This window comes from Muscardinus avellanarius, assembly GCF_963383645.1.
Source record: "Muscardinus avellanarius genome assembly, chromosome: 20".
Lineage (NCBI taxonomy): Eukaryota > Metazoa > Chordata > Mammalia > Rodentia > Gliridae > Muscardinus > Muscardinus avellanarius.
Window position 1 is genome coordinate 1,359,355 of NC_137806.1, and position 26,788 is coordinate 1,386,142.

The 26,788-nt window shown below is 41.6% G+C and overlaps 1 protein-coding gene across 3 annotated transcripts in view; it reads left to right on the plus strand.

The window, feature by feature from the left end:
* SLC39A12 (solute carrier family 39 member 12) overlaps positions 1 to 22,356 on the plus strand; it is a gene marked incomplete at both ends in the record, with an annotated part of 57,328 nt that extends 34,972 nt beyond the window's left edge. For all 3 annotated transcript variants that reach the window (XM_080717087.1, XM_080717088.1, XM_080717089.1), the window contains 3 exons: positions 5,267 to 5,425; positions 7,643 to 7,830; positions 22,228 to 22,356. In XM_080717087.1, coding sequence (XP_080573213.1) covers positions 5,267 to 5,425; positions 7,643 to 7,830; positions 22,228 to 22,356 — 476 coding nt within the window. The remainder of the gene's footprint in view (positions 1 to 5,266; positions 5,426 to 7,642; positions 7,831 to 22,227) is intronic.
* Positions 22,357 to 26,788: the final 4,432 nt, after the last annotated feature.

A 26,788-nucleotide genomic window follows, 5' to 3' on the forward strand; every position in this document is an offset into this window, starting at 1 on the left:
CATGCCGGCGAGATTGCTAAGTGATCCTTTCATATATGGATGTAAAGCTATTTGAATGTTCATCTGATTTTCCATCCTTTTCTATTTCACCATTTCTAACTCAATGTGCCACTTTTAGATATAATCTTTTCCCCCTTTGCTGTGCTTCTGAATAGTTATTTGAAGTTTTCTGTTTTAGTTTTCATCAGTTGCTTTTGAATCCTTGCCCCATTTTTCTCATTTATATTACTTTTTTGTGACACTAACTCCCTATGTTTTCGTATTAACGAGTCATGATTACTTATTCCCACTGTGCTATCATTAAGTTAGGTAGCCAATTTAAAACAGCTACCATGGCCGGGATGCTTCTTATATGCCAAGTACAGTGATAAACACTCGAGGCAGAGTATCTCATTCAATTCTACTACAGCTTAATGAAATAAAAGTAAAAATCAGCCGGGTGTGGTGGTGCACACTTGTAATCCTAGCATTCAGGAGGCTGAGACAGGAGGATCGTGGTTTGCAAACAGCCTCAGCTACTTAGTGAGGCCCTTTGCAACTCAGCGAGACCCTGTTTCAAAATAAGTAATAAAAAGTCGGGATGGTGGTGTAGATCAGAGGTAAAATGCCCCTGGGTTCCATCCCCAGTATTGCAAAGAAAAGTAAATATCTAAATTATACAAATGGAAAAAACTCTATTGTTAAAGAGGTTAACTCATTGCCCGGGATTATATAGCTAGTAAACTTGAGTATTGAAGAACCAAGGAAATGCAAGCTCACCAGCTGTTTCTTGATAATCATTTATTCATGCACACATCCATGGATTAGCTAGTCTCCTTTATTCATTCAAGGAATGTTTGAAGATGGGATGTGCTATAGCTACTGTGTATATACTGGAAAATTAAATAAGAATGTTGCCTATCCATAGGTCACCACATAGTGGGTGGATATAAACACTAATAAGAAAAACCATTTATTAGTAGTGTAATTGTAGTGTAATTGTTATTGTAACAATAGCTGTGCTAATTGTTTGAGAGATGTTAACTCATGTAATATATTAAAACAAATATATGTTTTATTTAAAATATGTAATTATATGCTTGCCAAGTTCTGTTTCTGGAAAACTGTGAGTAATAATTTTTCCTTTAAAAATTTAAGTTCTAGGATTAATTTAGATCATTTGGGACATAGTGAGTCTACAGTAAACATTTATTTTTTGAAAGGTAAGGAGAAAGGATATACCAAGTTAAATTAAGAGCAGAGAGTGGAAACTAGCCAGCAAGTATAAATAGTTTTATTCAAATATTTTGTAGTTCTCATACCTTCCCACTTCAGATATAAAGCTTGGCATACAGAATGGATAGTGAATACATCAAAATTAGAGTATTAGAATAACTGCCTTTATGCCAGGAAAACACTGAATTATCTTCAAATACTTGACTTCTTGGTCCATATTACCTCATTGGTGGAGCTCGACTTGTGTTTCAAAAGACAGGATGTGAAAATTCTACCCACAGCCTGATTTACATAAACAAAAAAATCAGATTAGTTCCAGCCCATGTTTCACTAGAGAAAACCTCTGAGAGTTCAGAAATGGAGCTCAGTGTGAATGCCAGGAACACGAGGAAAGGTAAACGATCCAGCTGTTTTGTGATGAGTTCATTAAGTTACCAGGGGTGCTTGTCGTACCCTCCGCTGAGTGACGCTCAAATTAACTTAAAGAGCATGCACATGTCTTCTTTATGGCGTATGGGCAAATTGTGTCTTATTACATATCTCTAATCTGACCTTTAGAAACCCATAATCAGAGATAATAAAATAACAGCAAAAAATAGGCCACACTTTTTCCTAGCGGAGTATACACTGGCTAAAACATCTTTCATTTGAATACATTCTATTAATATCAAAACTATATGGAGGCGTGTGGAAATCACAATTTTATTTTCATATTGCAGTATTATTGAATTCATCACTTTAAATTATTATTATTTTTCCAGCCAGGCATGGTGGCACATTGCTGTAATCCTCGTACTTGAGAGGCTGAGATACAAGGTTTGCAGGTTTACAACCAGCCCCAGCAACTTAGCGAGCCTCCCACCCCCAACTTAGTGAGACCCTGTTTCAAAATAAAAGATGAAATAGGGCTAGGGTATAGCTCAGAAGCACAATGCCCCTGAGTTCACTCCCCAGGACCAAAAATAATTAATTTAGAATATTTTTTTCACCAAAAAGAGCTTTATTTCTGAAAATTGTCAGGAACAGCAAAGCAACGTACTATCATTGGACTCTGAGAACTCCCAAGGAATCCCAATAAAAACCCCCTGAATTTAATAACTGGATGTTTATTCTGTGTGTTTAGAACTACTGCTTGAAATCTCTTAATAACAAAGAACAAATGAGTTAGTAAACCCCAAGAAGATTATAAGTTAGTCCCATCGTGATATTTGTAAATAAACAATGATTTTTAGAAGTTAAATACACACGCCACCTTTGTAACATAAGCAATACAGCTGCTTCCTGGCTGAAAATCCGGGCTGAGTGCTGTTAACTGAGATTACTTTTTTTTTTTTTGGTAGTACTAGAGATGGAACTTGGGGCACTCTACCTCGGAGTTATACCTCTAGTCCTTTTTTCATTTTTTGTTTTGAAACAGGGTCTCACTGAGTTGCAAAGGACCTCACTAAGTAGCTGAGGGTGGCCACAAACTGTGGTTCTCCTGTCTCAGCCTCCCGAGTGCTGGGATTACAAGTGTGCATCACCATGCCCGGCTGAGATTACTTTTTTGCAGTATAAGATATGAAATGTGTTAAATCACATTTTCCAAATAAGATAGCAAACGATATTGTAATAAAGTCTCTCTCAGTCTTAGACCATGTATGTGCTATATCTTGGTCAACATTCTAACTGCTATAATCCCAAGTAACTGACCACAGAACATAGAAGAAGGAAGATACGCTTGCTCGCACTTTTCTTGGAGAGTGTGGTTTCGGTGCACATGAGAGCAGGGTATGGTGGCTGGAAGCAGAGGCAGAGAACAAGGCTCTGCTCTCACATCATGAAGGTCAGAAGCAAGAGAGCCAGGCAAGGGGATTCAGAGACACAGCACAGTCCCTGCCACACCCTCAGGGACCCACCTTCTCCAGCCTCACACCTCAGCCTCAGTTACCACCCAGAAAACCCAGTTCAGTATATTTGAACACTGTTAAGATCACAATCCTCATGATTTAGTTATATCAGTCCCAAACATTAATACATGGGCTTTTCAGGTGGATCTGTATCTAACTATAATAGATTAAAATCCAGAAGGTAATCTTTTCCTATTTCTACTGAGTATAATTATCAGAATAATGTGTTCAGTAACAACAGTATTAACTGCTACAACAGGAACAGCTGCTGCTTATACTTCTACTCTACAGTATATATTTGGCTGAGTGATAAAGTTTAGAATTATGACCATTAGTTCACGGCTATTCTTATCAATCAGTATACCTGGGCATTTTACTGTCAGAACAAATGTTATCTTCAAAATGCCATTTATTTATTTATTTATTTATTTATTTATTTATTTATTTATTTTGGTGGTATGGGGGGGGGTGAAACCCTGAGGCTTTCTACCTCCGGGCTACACTCCCAGACCTAATTTCTTTTTTTTTTGGTGGTACTGGGGGTGTAACCCAGAGGCTTTCTACCTATGGGCTATACTCCCAGACCTTTTTATTTTTTTTTAATTTGGAAACAGGGTCTCACTAAGTTGCTGAGAGCCTCACTAAGTAGTGGAGGCTGGCTTCAAACCTGTGCGTTCCTCCTGTCTCAGCCTCCCAAGCTTGGGGATTACAAGCGTGCGCCACCACGCCCGGCTTCAAAATACTTTGTTCATTTATTAACAACACAACAACAATCTGTAATCAAAACCTGGAACTTAATTATGGTCAAAATTATTTCATCGGTTCTCTCCTGATCAGATATTGTGCATTGTGTAATGAACCAATGAAAACTGAAGCTCCTGTGTACTTTGTTCAGCATCTAACCGGTCCAAAAATGGTTATTTTGCAGAAAGACAACAATGTGAGAAATTGTTCCAAAGCTGGTCTGGGAGCCAGAGGAGCCGGTTGTGGTTCTGTTGTGGTTACATTGGGGACTAAATGAAGCACTTTCGAGGGTCAACTGTACAATCAGAAAAGATGATGGGGTGACCGCACAGTGGAAGACAGACCCTGCAGCACCCCGACAGGGAGACAACCAGACCCGCAGGGACAGTTTTGGAAAATTACTTTACTTCAGTGACATTCTGCAAGGAGGTTCCTCTTGGTTCATTCAGGCAACTCTAACAAACTACCGTAGGCTAAGTGGTCATTAACAATCAAAGTTTCTTTCTCACAGTTCTGGAACCTGAAAGAATGTCAAGGGTCTATTCTATTACCTGATCTCGGGCCTCACCTTACGAGAATCATTCTCCACCCATGAATTTGGAGGGCCACACATAGTCTACATAAGCAAGCCTCATAGATTATTTCAAAATTCCTTGCAAAAACAGATGAAAAAGTCATTGGTAATATTTTGAGAAGTTAAAACATTGCTTTTATTTTCTTCTTATGGAATAGCTGGACAAGGTGATAAACACATAATTGCCAATGCATAATTTATTTCATTATTAGTTAGACTAGTTAGAAAAACAGTGACCAGGCTGGGCATGGTGGCACACACTTGTAATCCTAATATATATATATTTTTCGGTGGTATTGGGGTTCCTGGAAGCCCTTCTACCTCCAGGCTTCACTCCCTGACCTATTTTTTATATTTTCTTTATTTGGAAACAGGGTCTCTTAAGCCAGCGAGGCTGGCTCCGAACCAGCACGATCCTCCTGTCTCTGCCTCCCAAGCGCGGGGATGACAAGCGTGTGCCACCATGCCCGGCGTAATCCTAATATTTGAGAGGCCGATTCAGGAGGATCGCTGGTTCACAGCAAGCATCAGCAACTTAGTGAGACCCTCTACAGTTTAGTAAGACCCTGTTTCAAATAAATCAGGGCTGGTAGTATAGCTCAGAGGTAGAATATCCCTGAGTTCAATTCCCATTATAAAAAAAAATAACCATTTCAAGTGTATGGGTTACCATATTGGCATCTCTAATCATGGCTTACTTTGAAAGCTGAAACAAAGTTGGGGTATTTAATTAGATGCGATATAAGCGTGTCAAGGGCAGATGGAAATGTTGGTCACATTTGAGGGATTTCTTGAACTTGGTAGTGCTTTGCCAACCCTCTCACGTGTTTATTTGGTTCTTTAGGCAAAGCTCTCAGTTTGCTGGCAGTCATGATACTGGTTGGGGACAGCCTGCATAATTTCGCAGATGGCCTCGTACTCGGAGCAGCCTTCTCATCGTCATCCGAGTCAGGACTGACCACAACAATTGCTATCTTGTGTCATGAAATTCCACATGAAATAGGTAGGTCTGAGAGTAGCATCATTGTTTCCAGTTTGCAGAGAAAGTCATAAGGTGTATCTAGCCGTGGCCTCCTTAGATTCTTTTGCCAACCTAAGATTGAAAGATGAATATTTTTCATTTATCATTTATTTAAGCCATGAAAGGATGACTCAAAAACTTCATATACCTTGAGATAAAACCCAAGTCGTTTTCATTATAATCTTCCCCAGAGCCAGAAGTGACTCTTTGTAGAGTCCACAGAATTCTCTATGAGAGAGTCATTCAGAGAAACCTCATTTTAAAGAACTTTGGCAAGGACCTTAAAATCTGCATGTTAAATGTGGGGAAAATATTAAGAGGGAACTTGACCCATTATGTCAGAAAATGAACCGGCTGGTGAGATTAAATAACATTTAAATTAAAACCAAATCGTGGCTTCATCAACTTGATTTAAACAAAATGTATGAAGCCAAGCATAAAATTGAAATGACACGCATATGGTAGCAGATACACAGAACAGACTCTTTTTCTGGATAATCACAAGAGGCTAGTCACTCAAATCCTATCTCTCAGGAACCAAGATGGGCTGGAACAGATTTCTGAAATAGACCCAAAAGTAATAGAGGTGGTTGTCTCAGTCAACTCATTCCCACTGCTGTAATCCAAAAAGACTAAGCTTAGTCTTTTAGTCCTTAGTACTTTAGTACCTTAGTACTTAGTCTTAGTACTTAGAGGGAGGAAGATTTGTTTGCTCACAGTGTTTGGAGATTTCAGGTTCAGTCCACGTGAGGCTGGTGTCTGCAGATCTCAGGGCATGGCAGAAGGAAGCAGAGGAAGCAAGACAGAGCAAGGCTCTGCTCTCACATCATGGCGGTCAAGGGCAAGAAAGGGATGAAGCCAGAGAGTGTAAAGACAAAAGCACAGTCCGTGAGGCCAAACCCCAAGGATCCAGCTCCTCATAATGGGTTTATCCACTGCTGAGGTTACAGCCCTATGGCCATTACATCATCTCTGTTCTGAACCTTCATACATGAGCTCTTTCAGGGGATATTCGGTACCTAACCGTAACACACACGGCTATTCTTTCTGCTTCCCCTCTGAAATTGACATTGCCTCTTGGGCCACCCGCGCCCTTTGTGCTCACTGCCCAGAGCACTGTCACTGACTCACTGGTAACACACTCTTGAAGCAGTTCACCCAAAGCCCTTCCTGAATACATTGAAATGTTCCTGGTCTGAGAGCCACACAGTACCGTCCTGTGTTTAGCTACTGTAAGAGTGGCTTAGCAACTCTGTTATCAACACCAAAGCACGGCACAGCCCTCAAAGTTATTTCAAGACCTGTTCATGGAACCAGCTGTGCCTGGAACTAGGAAACAGAGCACCTAATCTGTATCTTTCTTGGACTTAGTTTCTTCTCACTCCCCGAGACTAAGAAATCGATGTTCTGTGATGCACTAATGAGTCGTTCTTTGGGATAATTGGCATGGACAAAGAAGGCTGTTTTCCTACCGTCATCAGGGCAGTGAAGTGATTTTCTGAAGTCAAAAATGTTTTCTTCACTGACCTTTGCAATGACAGGGAAGGGAAGTCTTCTAAGGAGTCTTCTCTTTCTCCACAAAAGTTTCTGCATGAGCAAGTGATAGGAACCCATGCAATATTATGACTTCTCCTGGCAAGTTTCCAGGCAGAAAGATCTGGAAACTCTGGGACAGAGAGTAATGTTATTTTTGCATTTATCTAAGTTGAAAAGGCCGCAGGGTATCAGGAGCTGAAGAATCTGTCACAGACCTCTTTGCATAGACTATATTTAGGAAGCAAAGGGGACAGAACTTGCAAACTGCAGCTTCCCACCAGTAGATACGTAGGCTGTGAATTCCAGAGAAATGCAGGAAAGTAGCAGGCGTGCGCTGCCTTACCGTGATCCCCGTACCGGGGAGGCTGAGACAGGAGGATCATACGTTCGCAGCCAGCCGCAGCAACTTGGCAAGCCCCTCTGCAACTTAGTGAGACCCGGTCTCAAAATAAAACACTAAAATAAGGCTGAGGGTGGAGCTCAGAAGTAGAATGCCCTCTCAAGTCCCAGAAATATAGGAAAGTGCTTTATTACCTGATGAATCTTACTTATGAAATCAGTTCCAGTTGCTGAGATTTGAGACCGCCAAACAGTATATTATTTTTCAAGGGCATTGTCACAAGTTTAGTGATAATTATACTTTCTTTTCTCCCTAAATGTTAGGAGACTTTGCTGTGCTTTTAAGCTCTGGGCTTTCTATTAAGACTGCCATCCTGATGAATTTCCTAAGTGCTCTAACCGCCTTCATGGGACTGTACATTGGCCTCTCCGTGGCCACTGACCCTTGTGTCCAAGACTGGATCTTAACGGTTACCGCTGGGATATTCTTGTATTTATCCTTGGTGGAAATGGTAAGCTTTGGGGCTTTTCTACTTTGCTTTTCTAAAGACTAAAAAGTGAATAAAAATTAAAAGGCAATTAAGATGGAAAGATAAATAAGAATACAGGTAGTAATATAAATGACTAAGGAAATATTCTTTGGTACCCAAGAAGGGAAATAAGGAACAGAATTTGAGATACTGAGAATATTAGCATTCTTTTAGCCAGTTAAGTGGAAAGAATAAAACATTCATAATTGTTAAAAAGTGGGCAGCGGCTCATTCTGTTCTAGCTTCGTATCCTATGTGTATAAGGCCTGCACTTCCAGCAGAAACACAAAGAAGGTTGTTAAATTCCAACTTTATTTTATTTTATTTATGTTGTACTGGGGATTGAACCTGAGGGCATTCTGTCTCTGAGCTACATTCCCAGCCCTATTTTATTTTATTTTATTTTATATTTGAAACAAGGTCTCACTAAGTTGCAGAGGGTCTGCCTCAATTTCTGAGGCTGGCTGTAAGCCTGTGATCCTCCTGTCTCAGCTTCCCGAGTGCTGAGATAACAGGCATTTGCTACCATGTACAAGTCACACATTTTTTTATACAATGCAAATTTGTTCAACTGAATTTGTCTTTAATAGCTGTTTGACTTAAAAGAAATATATATAGTGGTACTGGGGTTCCTGGAAACCCTTCTACCGCTGGGCTACACTCCCAGACCTATTTTATACTTTTTATTTGGAAACAGGGTCTCTTAAGCCAGCGCAGCTGGCTTCGAACCTGCGCGATCCTCCTGTCTCTGCCTCCCAAGCACAGGGATTACAAGTGTGCGCCACCACGCCCAGCAATCAATGATATTTTTAATGCCAAAGAACATGAAAAATATAATGATCTAATTTATGCCACCAAAATTGTAACATGTTTTCTAAAGAGGTTTTTTTCTCACTCTAATGACAACTCAGACATCACTTTTTATTCTTTATGAAGAAATGAAACCTAGGAAATTTTACTTTTTAGTTTTAATTTTATTAATTTTTGACTCTTAAATTCTGGTCTCGCCGGGGATGGTGGCACATGCTTGTAATCCCAGCATTTGGGAGGCTGAGACTTGTGTCTACACTTCCAAAACTGACCTGGGAGGATTAGCCAGCACCATCTGTCATGCAGAAGCCTCAGCTAAGTATGTCATTTTCCCTCAGTGTTTCTGCTACGTATCTTGCAAGGGTAAGACGTTGCTTTATAAGAAAGCAATGCAATGGATATCCTCTGAGATTTCAGATAGCATAAATCTTGACCTCCTTGCAAATTACCATTGGCCAAGAAGAATCCGGCATCCTGGCAAAAAGACAGGAAAGCAAATACTTCGAGTTTCCTGGGGCTACATCCTAAAATCCAGGTCACCTGATCTCACGGCCTCTGAGTAGCTTCTAAACAAATACAGCCATTTCACATAGCAGCGAGTTTAACTGTTGCTGTATCCTGGGCCTGTGCCAAAGAAAATAGTCTGTCGTTTAAAGAGAAGAAAACAAGTTTCCACGACTCTGAAACAGCCAGGAAAACAAGTGACAGCAACCGGAGGCTCAAGGGGAGTACCCCGCCCGCTGGCTGCGCTAGCCCTGACTGCTCGTCAGGTACCCCTGAGCGCGCTGGTGAGCAGATGTCTGCTTTTTGGTTTGGTTTAAAGAAATGGGTGTGTTATTCCAAACTCTTAAAAGAGAAAGAACCAGGGGCAAGAATGGGGCCACTAGCAACGAGGTCAAGAAAGACGAATATCTTCTCTAGGGAAAACTGCCGGTCTTAGTTCTCCGAAGCAGAGTTGCCTTATCCAAGCAGACTGACTCCCAGTTGCGCGGAATCCTTTCTCAGGAACTTAAACATGAGCGCAGCCAGGCGCGGTGGTCCACAGCTGTCATCCCAGCCCTTGGGTCGCAGGTTCGTGGCCAGCCTAAGCAAGTCAGCAAGACCCTCGGCAATTCAGAGAGACCCCGCTTTCAAAATAAAAATAAGATTCGCAAAATAAAGGCTGAGGTTGTAACTCAGAGACAGAATGCCCCTGGGCTTAATCGCCATACCAAAAAAGGAAAAAAAAAATGAATGAATGAATGAATGAATGGAGCTCTGTGTGGTCAGAAGAAATCAATTTTCTGCTATGGAGATCAGTTTCCTAGTCTGAATTTTCCCCAAAGCAGTGGCAAAGAGGTGAGTGTGATAGGAGTTCCTCTGGGAGGGGATCAGCGCGCCGCACACCAGAGGCGTCAAGGCAGCAGTGTGATTGGACTCAGTTCACAGGCACGCTGGGCTCTCCATCACACAGGACCCTCTGACGAGTCTTAAAAAGGTACCTCAGAACTGTTTACCTGGAGACGGAAGGAGGCTTTGTCTATGGGCTCTTTCCTCACTTTTCAAAGCTGTCCCTACAGGTCTCATCTGGTGCTCAAGATAGTACTTGTGTGCCCAGGGCACTCCCATGGGCATCTCATGCCATCACGTTAAAGAAACCCAGGGCAGGATAAAGAGAAGTAGAATAGGACTGACAAGAATCCGTGCAGAACTAGTCAAAGCCGCCTTAGAACTGGTCTCTGTGGCAGTGGGTGGAGGGAGATGGGACCAGAGAACGTGCGGTAGCGCACAAGTGGTTCCATCACCAGTTGGCCCCAGCCAACGCAATGGCGTATGCCCATAATCAGTACCTGGGAGGCGGAGACAGGAAGATTGCGGGTTTATGGCTGGCCTCAGCAACTTAGGGAGGCCCTCAACCACCTAGCGAGATTTGTTTCAAAACTAAAAAGGCTGTGGGAACTCAGAGGTAGGATGCCCCAGGGTCAATTCCCAGTTCTACAAAAGAAAGAACAAGTTGGCCCCATCTCCATATACTTTCACATAGAATATTAGGGTTCTGACATACAAATTTTGGAGGAATACAGGCATCAGTCCATAGCAGGATTGTTACATCTTGATGAACTTTTCTTTTATTGTGCCGAACAATTCATTTTCTTCTGGTAAAATTTCTTGACTTGAAGTCTGTCTTATCTGACGTGGGGCAGACAGACAGACACTGGGGACTGAACCCAGGGTCACACTACCTCTGAGCTCCACTCCAAGACCCTTATTTTGTGTTTTGAAACAGGGCCTCGCTAGGTTGTGGAGAGCCTCCCTAAGTTGCCTGCGATCCTCCTGTCTCAGCCAACCAAGTAGGATTACAGGCATGGGCCACCTTGCCCGGTTCGCATCTTCCTTCTCTTCCTTCCTTCCTTCCTCCCTCCCTCCCTCCCTCCCTCCCTCCCTTCCTCCCTCCCTCCCTCCTTCCTTCCTTCCTTTCTTTCTTCCTCTCTTTCTTTCTCTCCTTCTCTCTTTCTTTCTCTCTTTCTTGTTCTGGGAATGGAACCCGGGGCCTTCTACCTCTGGGCTCTACTCCCAGACCTATTTCATACTTTATTTGGAAACAGGGTCTCACTAAGTTGCTGAGAGCCTCACTAAGTAGCTGAGGCTGGCTTCGAACCTGTGATCCCCCTGTATCAGCCTCCTAAGCGCGGGGATTACAAGAGTGCACCACCACGCCCGGCACCTGCTTGCTTTCTTAGGATGTCTTTTCCATCATTTTCCTTCCACCTGTCTTTGGGAAGGTACGTGCTGGGGCCCAGGTAGAGTATTTGAAGTGGCCCAGAAGAGAAGTGTCTGATATAATCGTTAACCCCTGTGATTAGTAAATTAATGTGCATTTATCTTGCCTGCAGACTTTCTGTAGATATTATTTATTTCTAGATCTTATTTAGTCTCATTTCTTGCTACAAAGATTTCATGAGATGTGCTCTCTGTAGATATAATCCCCCCACCCCTGCAAAAATATGTTCGTCCTACTCTAGGAATTCTGTGATGAGACAACTTTATGTCAAAAGGAATTTTCCAGATGTGATTAAGGTTTAGGGTCTTGAGATGTTGAAATTGTCTTAGATTATCTTGTGGTCTCGATCGAATGACCCGAGTCCCGGAGTGAAGAACTTTTTCCCGCTGTGATCAGAGAAAGAGATGCAATAAAGAAGGAATTGCAGAGATGCCGCCCTGCTGCCTCTGAAGATGGCGGGAGGGAGCCAGGAGTCGAGGAACGCAGGCAGCAGCTAGGAGGCAGGAGAGGCTACGCCCTGGCTCTGCCCAGACCCTCCAGAAAGAATGGCTGCCCCGGCACGGCCGTGTGAGCCCGGTGGAGCCTTCTTAGATTCATGACTTATAGAGCTGCAAGACAGTCAATTTAAGACTCTAAATTTGTGATTTATTAATAGCAGCTGTAGAAAACGGATACATCCCTTTGCTAGCAAACCAGGTTTAGATGTGATTGAGAGTGGTAAGCAGCTACCTAAGAACACCTTGGAATTTTTAAAAATTGCTGTTATAACTGTGTGTAACAGCGAGAGTCACGGTGATGTATTCATATACGCACATAACATAGTTTTTTGTTTCTTTTCCTGTTCCCCCTCCTTTTTTCAGTACTGTGGATTGAGCCCAGGGCCTCAGGCATGCTAGGCAAGTGCTCTACCACTGAGCTACCCCCCTCAGCCCCAGGAGCATCTAATTCTGTCTGAGAACCTGAAATTCCTTCTAAGAAACTCCCAGAACTGGAAGCCTAGAGAATCTCATTTTCAGCTTTGCTAAAGCTTACAGAATCAGTCAGATAGAAGGAAAAGACAAGCCCCCCCCCTTTTTTTTAGGAGTTTATGACTAGAGAAACTTTTTTTTAAAAACTATGATTTATTGTAGAAAGCATAAATCAATTAAAATTTAAAGCATAAATGGATTATACCAGAGAAAGGTTTGTTTGGAGATCTGAAAGAAAGTTTCAAACCTTTAGACATTTTTCCTTAAGGTTTTAGACCCTGCAGAAATTGTGTTTCTATAGCAACAAGTATGTAGAACCCCCAGGGGCCCTCCTATGGATGTGCCTGGAGGTAACCCTTGACTCCAGGGGCACAATTGCCTCCTCACTGTATTAATAGAGCCCAGCTGATTACGTAGGAGCTGAGGCCCAGGCAGGCCAGCAGTAGGGAAAAAGCCAAAACAAAAATTTTAAGAGCTTAGGTGCCCATCCCACGTAAATTAAATGCAGTGCGTTGAGAAACCAGGTGACCCACTGAATCTGCAGGTCCCGCATCCCGTCCCTGGATGCAACAACTGAAGATAATATAATTTGGAAAAAAATCCTTGCAGCAATTCTGAGCATCTACAGACATTTTACTTGACATTATTTACTAAACAATACACGTACCAACTACTTGCATACCATTTGCATCAACAACTATTTACATACCTTTTTTGTCATATCATGTATGATAAGTAATCCAGGATGGTTTAAATTCTGTGGGAGGATATTCATAAGCCACATGTGAACACCATGCTATTTTATATCAGGGACTTGAGCATCTGCAGAGTTTAGTGTCTGAGGAAGGGCCTGGATCCAGTGCCCCGGATGCTGGTACATATCCGTACGGCGTGTTTCCAGCCCTCGCTCCTACCAGTCGTCCTTACCACACAGTTCTTGATGACTGCCCTCTGCACACATGCTTTTGAAAGTTCTTTTAAAAACTCTCTTTATCTTCAAGACTTGCTGAGTATTCCATCTTTATAATAAGTGAGGTGCAACCAGAAAGAATGAAGGACAATTTACTACCTGTCCTCTTCCAGGAAATTTCTCCCATGAGTGATACGCAGTCAGAGTTTTCCTGGAGTATTTTGTAATTTCTAGGCAACTTTCCTCGTGGGAAAGGCAAGTAAAGAGTATTTTAAATGTGAACTTAAGATTACCTGCTTTTATAAAATTCTCTAAGATGTAAAACAAGATCTGAGCATTAAGCCCAGCCAACAAATTAAATGTCCAGAGCTTCTCTGCAAATAAATCATTTTTAAATAATTTAGTAACAGCTTCAAGATAGTGAATTGTATACCATTTCTAGGAAGAAAATATTTCACCTGGAAAAAGTACATAAAATAACCTTTCTAGATATGTAGGTTTCAACCCATAATACAATTCTTGAAATCAATGAACAGAATTTGTTTCATTTTAATTACTCTTTGCTGAGAAATCACCAGCATTGTTTTCCTTTTATGTGCCAACATATTAGCTTTTTTATGCCTAAAAATGTCTTCATAATTTTCCCATTAACTATAGCTTAGCTGGTTACTTTTCTTTTTTATTTATTATTTTTTTATTGGTGCATTGTAGTCTTACATCTTGATGGGATAAAAGATGGTGGAGACATACACACACACATCACCCAATTAGCCCATCCCCCATCCCCACCTGGACCCTCCCCCTCCCTCCTTCCCATGCGTGGCTGAGTGATTGACTTTGATGTTTAAGTACATCCTGTGCTTTAGACAGTCTCCCTCTCCCCTCCCACCCATCCCCTCAGGTCGCCTTATTTGCTCATCTGTAGACTCTCCTTCTTCATCTAGATTTCCTCCTGTTACCCGTTTCTCCCTAGCATCCGATTTCTCATTTTTTTGTGACTGACTAATCTCACTTAGCATAATGTGCTCCAGTTCCATCCATTTCCCTGGAAATGATGTCCTTGTGTTTTTCTTTATGGCTGAGTAATTCCACTGTGTACCTGTCCCACAGTTTTGTAACCCATTCATCTGTTGGTGGACCACCAAACCAATGCGTGTGTGTCTATGTTCACAGCCGCACGATCCACCATTGCCAGACGATGGAACAGACAAGATGTCCATCGACAGCTGGTTACCTTTCTTGTTAAATCTTTAGATTCCCTTTGAAACCATTGCCTTATTTTTGTCTGGGACAATTATTTCTTTTTTATCCAATTTTATTTTTCTTTCTTAATTTAACCAACTACCAGTTCTTTGTGCTTTTTTATGTTAGTCTCATAATGTAATTAAGTCCAGAGATATAGAGACATACATGTGTTCAGCACTTGGTAAACATACCCCAACTCCCTCCCCTTCCCTCCTCTGACCAGAATTTAAAACCCATTTCAGGCAGAAAAATTAATGTAATTTAATATTCATAATTATTTCTTCATTAAAGCAAGAAATATGAATCATGCTTACTAACAATTTTGAAAAGCTTCTCTTCTCTTCTGTAAAGATCAGTTAAATCAGGCAGATACTTTTATTAAGATGATTAAATAGACCTAACTTCTTTGATGACCGTTGAACTCTAAAAAAAATGAATATTAGAAATCTTTATATTTACTTGCTATTCATCCTCTTTCTCTCTCTCCCTCCCTCCCTCTCTCTCCCTCTTCTTCTCCCTCTCCCTCTCCCTCTCCCTCTCCCTCTCCCTCTCTCTCTGAAGAGGGCACTGGGAGTGAACTCAAGGGTATTCTACCTCTGAGCAAAACCTCAAGCCCTTTTTTATTTTTTATTTTGAAACAAGGTCATCCTAAGTTGCTGCGAATCTTGCTAAATTCCTGAGAATAGCCCCAAACCCATGATCCTCTGTCTCAGCCTCACTGCCAGCCTCAGCAATTTAGTGAGGCCCTCAGCAACTTAGCAAGACACTGTTTCAAAATAAAAAATAAGATAGGGCAGTTGTGTAACTCAGGAGTAGGATGCACCTGGATTCAATCCCCAGGACCACAAAAAGAAAAAGGAAAAGAAGAAGAAGAAAAAGAGAATTTGTCTAAATGAATCCCTTCTCCCAGAAAAAAAAATGAGATGAATTATGAACTATAACCTAAAAACAGGCACTGTTTTTGTTTCTCCTGCATATGCCAGTGATGGGAGCGATTTTTAAAAGAAGAATTTACACTTTTTGTGCATTGCTTTATGAATTACTTTGGGGAGATACTATTAGGATGGGACAGGCTTATAATAGCCTGCATTTGAGTATGTGGCAAATCTAATTTCCAAGGGTAAAGTTTTTAAAGTAACTTTGGGAGAAGTCCAGTTAGCCTATATCCTCGTTACACTAATATTTGTGGTCGGTCCTTAACTTCTTTTTTGATAAAGAAGATTGAAATTGCTATAGTAAAATTGCAATAGTAGTAAACATAGCTACTAATGCACTAATTGAAGAAGACCCGACCTCTGCTGCACCTGTCCCCTCCCCCATTCAAAACAGGATCCGAGCTAATGGAAACAAACCTGCCAACTCCAAGATGTGTTTGAGTTAATGTAGTAATATGTATTGAGGATCCTACTAGCAGCAATCAAATAGGATTCCATTTTAGTAATCTGTGTTAGAAATCAAATAGGATTTTAGGATTCTATGTTAGGAATGAAATAGGATTCTATTTTAGAATCTCCTGCTACTACTAGGATCACTGCTCTAACAATCCTCTTCTTGCAGATGTTGAAAGGAACAACTGAGAAAATCAATTTCATAAAAGACAAGGGAAACTTACATAATAAACATAGTCACTTTAAAGCTTTATTGATTTAAACTCTTGATTGATTGTTAAAAGCAAACATCCCAGAGCAAATTCCCATTCTCCAGAATATGGTGGCGAGAGAGAGAAATGGTACAGGGCCCTCCTGAGATTTTGTAGCTGATAAGACCTCCTCTCTGGCTGGGCGAGCTTTCCCGGGCAGATGCACGCAGAGGGACTGCGAGGTTCCGTAAAGGGACGGAGGCTCAGTCACATTAAGTGAAGGGTCGTAGTTTTCTCTCATATGCAGAAGCTAGGGAGAGGTCTGGATACTGGAGGGACTTCAGTAAGGGAGAGGAGCCCAGTGGAGCCAGAAGGCGGACTAGGTGAGGGTGGTGGGGAGGAGAGTCCATGAAAAACCACTTCCACTCATGTTCTGTACATACGTGAGAATGCCAGGGCCGATCTCAGTATCGTGTACGGGGAAGGGCGTGGGGAGGGGCTGGGGACCGAGTGCTGTGTGCGTGTGTCCCTTCATTAGGAAGTGGGACCACCGTGCCCCAGTAGAAGTATATATTTACGAGGGAGGGGGACGCTAGACACCCCTCCCTCTTGCTTACAGAGGCAGGCACAGGGAAGTATAAAGCGGACAACACCGCCGGTGATAATGAAGGAGCCCCAGGTCTCCTGAAATGAATTACCTTACAGTTATGTAAAAAGCATGGGAGCTGAGTGTACGTTCTGAAACTCTGAGAGTCTAAACATAAACCAGAGTTTCACATTTCCCCAGGGAAAGTGCTGACAGTGGATCCTCACCAGGAATTAAATGATACCCTGGGATTTGACGTCATTTGTCCCCCAAAGGTCCACGTGCCGGAAGCTTGGTCGCGAGCGTGGTGCTCAGGTGGTAGAGGCTCAAAGAGGTGAGCGCCTCGGGGATACTGAGGCCACGGGGCTCCACCCTCACGAGCAGATCACTGCTCATCTCCTGGAGGGGTGGGTCTTGCAGGACTGGATTCTTTCTTGCAAAAACAAGCGGGTTCTTATAAAGCCAGGCCACCCACACACTTGGCCCCTTCTGCATAAGGAGAGTCCCCTTTCTGCCTCTCTACCACGTGCTGATGCAGCCAGGCAGCTGAACTCTGCTTCTTTAAGCTTTCCAGACACCAGAATTATGACCAGATGACCTTTCTTTCTTCATGCATAATCTGATATCTGATACCTGGCATTCTGTTATAGCAAAATAGATGAGACAGATATTTCTTACCATGAGCCAAGTAAACTATGAATTCCTCAGTCCTTCGTATTTAGTTAGAGCAGCAGAAAATGGGCTAAGAAAGTCATTGCCATCCATAAGGAAAACAATTTTACTTATTGCGGTCTAGGATTTTCATGGTTTCACATTTTATACTGAGGTCTGTGGTCCCTTGAAACAACTTCTGAGATGACATAAGGTCTGTACCTTGATTAACTTTTTGCATCGGGACGCTAAGTTGATTCGGTACCACTTGTTAAAATGGGCCCATTTCTGCCTCGCTCTTTAATGCACCATGGGTCTATCAGCTGTCTTTTGGTTCTGCCAGTACTTCCTTGTCTGATGATTGAAACTTTATGCTAGGTCTTAACGTTGGATGTATCCATCCACTACCTTTGCTCTAGTCTTCAATACCGAGTCACTCTATAAGCTTTAGAACTGATTTGTTGATAGCTACTGATAAATTCCTGAAATTTTGATTGGCTTATATTAAAACTGCCAGCTTGGGTAGTAAGTAAATCTTAAGGAATAGTGAACATTCCTATATTTTATTTTATTTTATTTTTATTTTATTTATTTTTTGGGTGGTACTGAGGGTGGAACCCAGAGGCTTTCTACCTCCGGGCTATACTCCCAGACCTATTTTTTTTCTATTTTATTTGGAAACAGGGTCTCACCAAGTTGCTGAGAGCCTCACTAAGTAGCCGAGGCTGGCTTCGAACCTGCGCAATCCTCCTGCCTCAGCCTCCCAAGCGCGGGGATTACAAGCGTGCGCCACCACGCCCGGCTAGATTCCTATATTTTAACATGGAATCCTCTTCATTTCTTTAGTTATTTGGTATATTTTCTCAGAGTTTTGTAGTTTTCCTTACTAGTCCTGTACATGTTTTTATACTTATATCAAAACGTTTAGTTTTTTATAATGTTAATGTAAATAGCAGCACGTTGTTAACTTTAAACTTCACTAGTTCATTGATGTGATATAGGAAAGGAAGACCTTTGTAAATAACCTTCTATCCTCCAGCCTTGCTTTGCCTAGTTATGAGTTCCAGAAGCTTTTCTACCCTTTTAGATTTCCTTTATACAAGACTGTGTGGTTTATAAGCAAAGATACTTTTATTTCTTTCTTTACACTACATTTGGAGGCCAGTGGCCTCCATTTTTTTTTCTTTCTGAGAAAGTCTTTATTTCTCTGTCATGTTTGAAGTTTAATTCTGCCAGGTGCAGAATTCTAGATTGATGAGTTATTTTCTTTTTAACACTTTAAATATTTGAATAAAATTATGGCGGCTGACTCAAGTTTAACACATTTACTAAATATCACTTTCTAAAAATGTTCATATATCCATTTCGTGGTTATAATGATTCTCACTACATCTGAACTCGGTAATAAAATTTGTGGGGCCCATCCTCTGAGGACAAGTCACGGTCAGGGTGTGAACGATGGTGCTTTTTAAGGAATTTCTTACCTGTACCTTCATTCAAAATTGAGAAAAGAACTTTAACAATGGCAGACTACAGAGCCACACATGAGGCAATTTTTTTCTAAAGCACCAGTCCATGAGTGTCATGTCTTTGCAGATATATTAAAAAACTTGCTAAAGACAAAGGTTAAAAAAAAAAGGTCAGTTACTAGCCAGGCATGGTGACACACGCCTGTAATCCCAGTACGTGGGAGGCTGAGACAGAAATATTTCAGGTTAGAGGCCAGCCTTAGCAACTTAGGGAGGTCTTCAGCAACTTAATGAAACCCTGTTTCAGAATAAAAAATAAAACAGATCTGGATGTATAGCTCAGATGTATAATACCCCTATGTTCAATCCTCAGCACCATCAAAAAAAATTAAGTTACTTTTCTATATCTAGATTTCCAAGTTTTTGGCAGAAACCTAGAGAAATTCTCTCAGCGCTGTCTCTGGGCAAGGCTTTTTTTCTGTCCCTTCACTTCTTCAGGGATAATACATTCTATCCATCATTTCACATCTTCCAGTCTTACAATTTAAAGTAAGACTTCTAAAGTTGCTCAGTAACAGATTTTAACTTTTTCTCAATGAAAGCCACGTGTAAAGTGGTGTCACTAAAACTCTTGTCAGAAATTTTAAATACAAAAAAAATACATACTCCTGAAAAAGTAATTCCCATGGACTTTTATTTTTATTCAAATTTGACTGCCTATAGTAGTAAAGATATGGCTAGGTTAAGAAGAGCTGGAGTCTGTAATAAGGTATAGCTTAAACATTGGCATATTTTATTTTGATTTTGGGGGATGACTGGCACTTTGGTTTGTATCTAAGAGACATTGTGATTCATTCATTCTCTCTGCACATGCTCAAAGAGCCAAGTATTGTCTCAGAAGCAAGTTAGCTAATTTTGTTATGAACATGTTTATATAATAACATGGAAAGTTCAGGTAGGTCACCCAAACTAAAATTTAAACTTCTGTATCGGGATGAGAATCTCTCTAGACTTTTTAAATGCGATTTTCACTCTTTCTCCATATCTCCAGGCTGATAGATCCTTTTTCAGATGTACATTAGACTCATACTCTGATGTTTATGGCAAAGAAAGAATAATGTCTATATATTGTGTCGTATTCTCATATTTTTTCACACTCGGTGTTGGCTTATGCCTAACTGAACATTTTTAGCAATGGAAGTTTTCATTCTTTTTCTGATAAGATAGACAGGTTCTGGCATAGTAGATATGAATTTCAGATAGGGACCCGGCCTCGGTGCATCTCTGGATGCCCACTGTAAGCTCACCTGGCTTCTTGTCCTCGTTCTAATATCACATCTTTGTGACTGTGGGTGAGTCATCATCTTCCCTGACCCAATATTTCCTTGTAAGTAAAAGAAGTGAATGGTTCTCAGAGTTATAAGGAGCAAATGGTTGGGAGAAGAACACAGGAAAGAATCTTATAATGAATGTAAACAGAAAACAAATGAAGAGTGCATAAGGTTCTGTGCTAGAGCATGCCTAAAGACCTCCAGGGAGCGACGAGCTTCTCGGAGCCACCTCTGAACTGATGAGTTTCCATAGAGCCAGTTATCTTGATTTAAAAAGGTTGGAGCAGTCGGGCGTGGTGGCGCACGCTTGTAATCCCAGTACTTGGGAGGTTGAGACAGGAGGATCACAGATTTGCGGCCAGCCTCAGCTACTTAGTGAGGCCCTTTGCAACTTAGTGAGACCCTGTTTCAAAATTGAGAATAAAAATAGGGCTGGGGGTGCAGCTCAGAGGTTGAATGCAAAAAATTAAAAAAAATGGTTGGAGTACAACTTCACTGAAGCCATTGTACTCCACCTTTAGAGCATGCTTGCAATCCTAGGACTTGGGAGGCTCAGATAGGAGGATTTCAGGTTTGAGGCCAACCTCAGCAACTTAGAAAGACCCTGTTTCAAAATAAAAATAAAAAATAAAATAGGGATGGGGGTGTCAGTCAGAGGTAGAATGCCCTTGGCTTCAATTCCCCATATCACAGAAGAATAAGAATGAGGAAGAAGAGGAGGAGGAAGAGGAGGAGGACGAGGAGAAGGAAGAGGAGGAGGAGGAGAACAGAGGAAAAAAAAGCAGGAAGAGACGAGAAAAGGAGGAGGAGGAAGAGGAGGAGGAGGAGAATAAGATAGTTCCCTCCTGAGCATATTCAGACAGAACTTTTAGAATGCTCCTCTGCAGGTCTTTGAAAATGTGCTCACCTCTTTGCCACTGACATACATGTGAAGCCCTTGAATCTGTTATATGTTGGTAAGATATGGTAGGTAAGATAATATAGTGGTCCTCTACTGAAGGTGATTTATCCACAGGAACATTTGACAATGCCCGGAGGCAGGTTTGATTGTCATCATGGGGTAGAGGTACAAATGACGTTTGTACAGCTGATACGTAGTGGGAGCCGGAGACATGACTTCACATCCAGCGTGGATAGGAGTTAAACCTCCAGTTCCCATTGGTCTGGCCCTGTACTCTAGTAGAAATGACTATTGTGGAAGAGATATACTCACTCAGAGCTTTTCAGGGGAAGAATTTAAGCTGATATGTATCAAGACCACATCAGAAGCTCGGTATGGCGGTACACACGTACAATCCCAGCACTTGGAGGCTGAGACGGGAGGATCTCAGATTCACAGCCAGCCTCAGCCACTCAGTGAGGCCCTCCGCAACTTAGTGAAACTGTCTCAAAATTAAAAATAGCAAATAAAAAGGGCTGAGACGCTGTAGCTCGGAGTTAGAATGTTCCTGGGTTCGATCCCCAGTAATACACACACACACACACACACACACACACACACACACACACACACACCATATTGGAACACTTCACACAGGTTCTTGAGCAAACATTTCCTTCTAAATGGTATTATGACATATGACAAACATGAAATCATTTCCACATGTCTACCTGAGAACAAAATATAGCCCTAAGGAAACAATACCTTTACTGTTTTAGAGGTCGGTACAACCTTGGTCATCTCTTTAAAGAAAAAAAAAGTAAATTACATATAGTTTTCAACAACTGTAAACCCAATAGAACAGTCAGAAATCATACTTTCACATGATTATCTATTTCACATTTAAACATTTTTTGAAAGCAAAGAGAAGAGTTGGGTTTCAGTTGATAACCGGATCATTTTGAGACTTCCTCCCAGTCGAGGAGCCCGGGAGCCACAGTCACGCTGGCTTTACTTGGCTTACATTTTAGTCTCATGGTAAGAATAGGTATTCGGCATTTTGTAACTGTTTGGGGAATTTTAAAGGTTATTAAGTTCTGAATAACAGAGTCTGTCATGTTTTCCCACCAAGCTTTTCCCAGCAGTTGAATATATCTGGATCTTATTCTGGTTTTCCTTCTTTTTTTAGCTTCCTGAGATGACTCATGTGCAGACACAGCGGCCCTGGGTGATGTTTCTCCTGCAGAACACTGGACTGGTCTTAGGTTGGCTTTCTCTCCTGCTCTTGGCTATATATGAGCAAAATATTACAATATAAGTGAAGATTCTCAAATCCTCCAAAAGTGATCTTGTATTGTCTGCTTCCGTTTCTTTGGTTGTACTTTGCAGTGATTAGTAAATTATTTCCCAAATGGTGAACATATCTTTTAGTTCACTAACTTATTAATTTTATAAAAGAATTTTGTTTGGGGGAAAATATCTAAATATCAAGCTGTCCTTTATTGAATTTGTTTGTTTGTTTCTGATACTGTGATGGAACTTACACTCTTCTTTTTTTTAGTCAGTAAATTCTGAGTTAATTCTAGTACACTTAAAAATATATTGTCTAGCTAAGAAAGAAAATTTGCTTGTAGTATTTGAAGTAGATAGATGCTTATTGGGATAAAAATCACCTACAACTTTTTCATGTGAGTAATATACTTCATATTTTATAAGATTATAAACCATAAACAAATGATGTTATAAACAAATGTAATAAAGTCTAGTTTTGATGTGATGGTTCGTATAATCTTCTATTGCTGGATGTCAAATACCAAGTTCTGGCTTACAGAGCTGACACAGTTTTCTCCCTGAAGTGGTACCCGCTGGTTTTTTGCTTGTTTGTTTGTTTGTTTGTGGCACTGGGGATGGAACCCAGGAGCATTTTACCTCCAATCTATACTCCCAGCCTTATTTTTTATTCTTTATTTGGAAACAGGGTCTCACTGATTTGCAAAGAGCCTCACTAAGTAGCTGAGGCTGTCTGCGAACAGTGATCCTCCTGTCTCAGCCTCCTGAATGCTGGGTTGACAAGCGTGCACCACCACACCCAGCTGTACCCACTGGTTTAAAAGTGCTCATAATCGAGCCATCATCTTGGGATGCCTTAAGGAAGGACATACTAGCATTCTTTGATAAAAGCCACCAAGTGAAATCTGGTCCAGGCAGGGAACACTAGAAACAAGAGAAAAAGTTCCACACTTTTATTTATTTATTTATTTATTTATAGAACTGATACTTCTTTTGTTTTCCTTTTTATTTTTTTAAATGTCATAAGGTTTATTTTTTAATTTTTTATTGGTGCATTATATTCATACATCATATTGGAGTAAAAAACTGGTGTGTACATACAGGTACACATCACCAATTTAACCCCTACCCGATTCCCACCCTATTCCCTCCCCGTCCCTCCTTCCCTTGCTTGGCTTAGTGGCTGACTAAGTTCCACACTTTTAAAATGACAAACGTTGAGTGAAAGCAATAGACCAATGACTATCAACTCTCATGGATTACATAAGAGGCTGTGTTTATGGGAATAGTCCTACTAACAAAAGAGATAGGTTTTATAGTCTTTCTGAGGAAGCGGTCTCCTAAGCCGGGCTTCAGTAGGTAAGGTCATGGCACAAATACGCCACATGACCGATAGCCCAAGAAAACTATTAAAATAGAAAACAACTCTGGCTTCGGTCCTTCTTTTTCTTGGAAACAGATGCTTAATATTTTTCTTATTTTTCTAAGGACTTATCTTGACAAGGGAAAAAGCCTGTTTTCCTGCCAAATTGACTCATGGGACACAGTCGTCTCTGTCTCTTCTACCTGCACCTCACCAATAAGTAGATACTCTTTGTCCTGATTTTGCTGAAACATAATTTTTTCCAACTACTCTTCTTTGATTTTTTTTAAAGAGTGGGATTCTTCTTCAGCTGTCTCTAGTGCTTGCTTTGAGGGAGATATTTTTGAATAATGCAGTAATTCTCAAACTTCGGTGAACATCAGGATCGACTGGGAGATACGTCCGTGGAAAGCAGAGGTTACTGGCTTCTTCCTTCCGGTGTCTGGTTCTGTAGTCAGGAATGAGGCTGAAGGCCTTGATACTGAATAACTTCAGGTGTTGCTGGTGCTGCTGCACGAGGCAGCACTCTAAGCACCACTCGTGTGATAAAGCTTCAGGAAAGAACAGGCGCACAACTCTCCTGCCCCAGAGCTGTGCACTTTTGAGTAAGTAAGTAACCTCCCTGCAAACCTTCTGAGTTCTGTTATAGTCAAGTAAGAAAAGTCCCCTAAAGAGCTCACTTATTGATGTTTGGATCTGATGTAATTTAGTCACAAGAGTTGCAGTGGATAAAACCATCGTAACAGACTTATCTGGATGGTGACCCAGGCCAGTAGGGTGCGGCTGGAGGTGGGTCCTGGCAGGTGGCCTTGAAAATATAAACAGTTCCTCCTCCTTTTGCTTCCTTTCTTGCTTCTGGCCTCCACGATATGAGAAACACAGCCCCAGTTTTCCCTTTCTCCACCTCCTGCCACCATTCCCTGAGATATGTGGTCCCCGGCCTTACGTGGACTGAACTCTAACCCATAAGAAAACATATCTTTTTCTCTCTAAGTTACATGGTCAGTCTTTTAGATCATAGCTTCAAGAATGCTGACCAGAACAAGCTTCGGGGCTGAAACTCTTCTCTTTTTCCCTTTACCTTGGAGCATCAGAAGAGACCTGGGAATTATTGGATAAGGATTCCACAGATAGTACTTTGATTCATATTTACCCTGAAAGGTAAGTATATTTGAAACATAGAGATTTGCCCATTTTTGTTGTTGGAGGAGGATAAATTGTAGCCAAACAAACACCTCTTTGTACAGGTCAGCACAGTGTGGAGTTTGCATACAAGAAATACCTGTGCCATCGATATTTGGGGTTCATCCTCCAAGTTCTGATTTTGACAGTAAGCCTTAGTTTATGCCAACTGAATTATAGCAGCCCTGATGGGTGGCTTTGTTTCCAGTTCAATTTTAGAATAGTTTGGGGTAATAATAGCTAAAGTATAACTTGGCATGTGAGTTGCTCAGTCTACCATCCGCAAGGTAGGGTTGCATGTGACATGCTGAGTTGACAGCAGGATGTAGACAGACTTGAAGGAAACCAGCTGTCGGCAGGGACATCGCACATTAGAGGGACATAATCGGGGAGTATCTAGAAAGCTTATCACTTGGGTGCCCTGAGTGTAAGCAGAGACCGGGCACCCAGAGGTCATCCCAAAAATAATGTGACAAAGCGGCTTCTGAGGACAGCTTTCTGGGATTCCTATTTCTCCCCTTCTCTGCCTTATCCCTGGTTTTTCTGTAATCCACATGAGGGTCCACGGCTTGAGACAGTCCTTAGCCATAAGCATGCTTAGAATTGCTATAAAATCTCTATTCCTTAAATTTGAGCAGTAACGATAAAGATATGTTGACAGCTGTGTATCCTCTAAGTCTGGATAGAGTAAATCTGGGATGATTGATTGACCTTCGCCACCCCTTGAGGCTGCATGAGTCATGAGTTACCCACTGACCTTGGAGGTGCACACTGTCTCCCTTGGAACCAGATTCTTCAGTGATGTTAAGAGTATTTTTACTTCCTAGGCCTAAATTTAGGATTCTTGTATATTTCTACTTGGTGATTGATTTACTCTTTTTCTTTCTGAACTAGAAATGTTCCTAGAGAAAAAGAGCAAATTCTACAGAACTCTTATCTGAATATCTATCACGCAACTAGGCCACGTTTAGGAGAGGGAAGCTGGCCCATGTCATTGGGGTACAGAACAGACACGGGGAAGGTAGCACCGCTACAGCCTATTGGTCAGCACGAGAGGCTGCATGCCTGTGCCACAGATCATGGCCGTCCCACCCCCAGCCCCTTCCAGAGCTTGGGTTTGCAGGGGAGGTTGTGTCTCCCACAAGAGACACACCTCTCACAATGCTGCACATTTGTTTATTTATTAAAAAAATTTTTTGGTGGTACGGGGGTTCCTGGAAGCCCTTCTACCTCTGGGCTACACTCCCAGACACCTATTCTTTTATATTTTTATTTGGAAACAGGGTCTCTTAAGCCAGCGAGGCTGGCTTCAAACCTGCGCGATCCTCCTGTCTAAGCCTCCCAAGCGCGGGGATTACAAGTGTGCACCACCGTGCCCGGCTATTTATTTAAAATTTAAAATTGATATTTTTATTCATTTATTTATCTATATAATGGTACTGGGGCATCAGCCCAATTTTGTTTTTTATGTTGAAACAGTGTCTCGAACCTGTAATCTTCCTATCTCAGCCTCTCAAGTACTGGGATTACAAGTGTGCACCAGCTCCTTGCACATTTATAATTCCCTTTCCTCTTCTGAACTGGAAGGGAAGGGCTGGATCATAGGGCTGCTAATCGCTAGGGTGGGCTTGGTTAATTATGTTGGGCTCTTGTGTACGTATAAAAAATTCAGGCTCCAAGCTGGACGTGGTGGCGCACGCTTGTAATCCCCGCACTTGGGAGGTGGAGACAGGAGGATCACGCAGGTTCGAAGCCAGCCGCGCTGGCTTAAGAGACCCTGTTTCCTTATAAAAAATATAAAAATGGGTCTGGGAGTGTAGCCCGGAGGTAGAAGGGTTTCCAGGAACCCCAGTACCATCACCAAAAAAAATCCTCAGGCTCCAAGATGGGCTTAATGGCACATGCCTGTAACCTA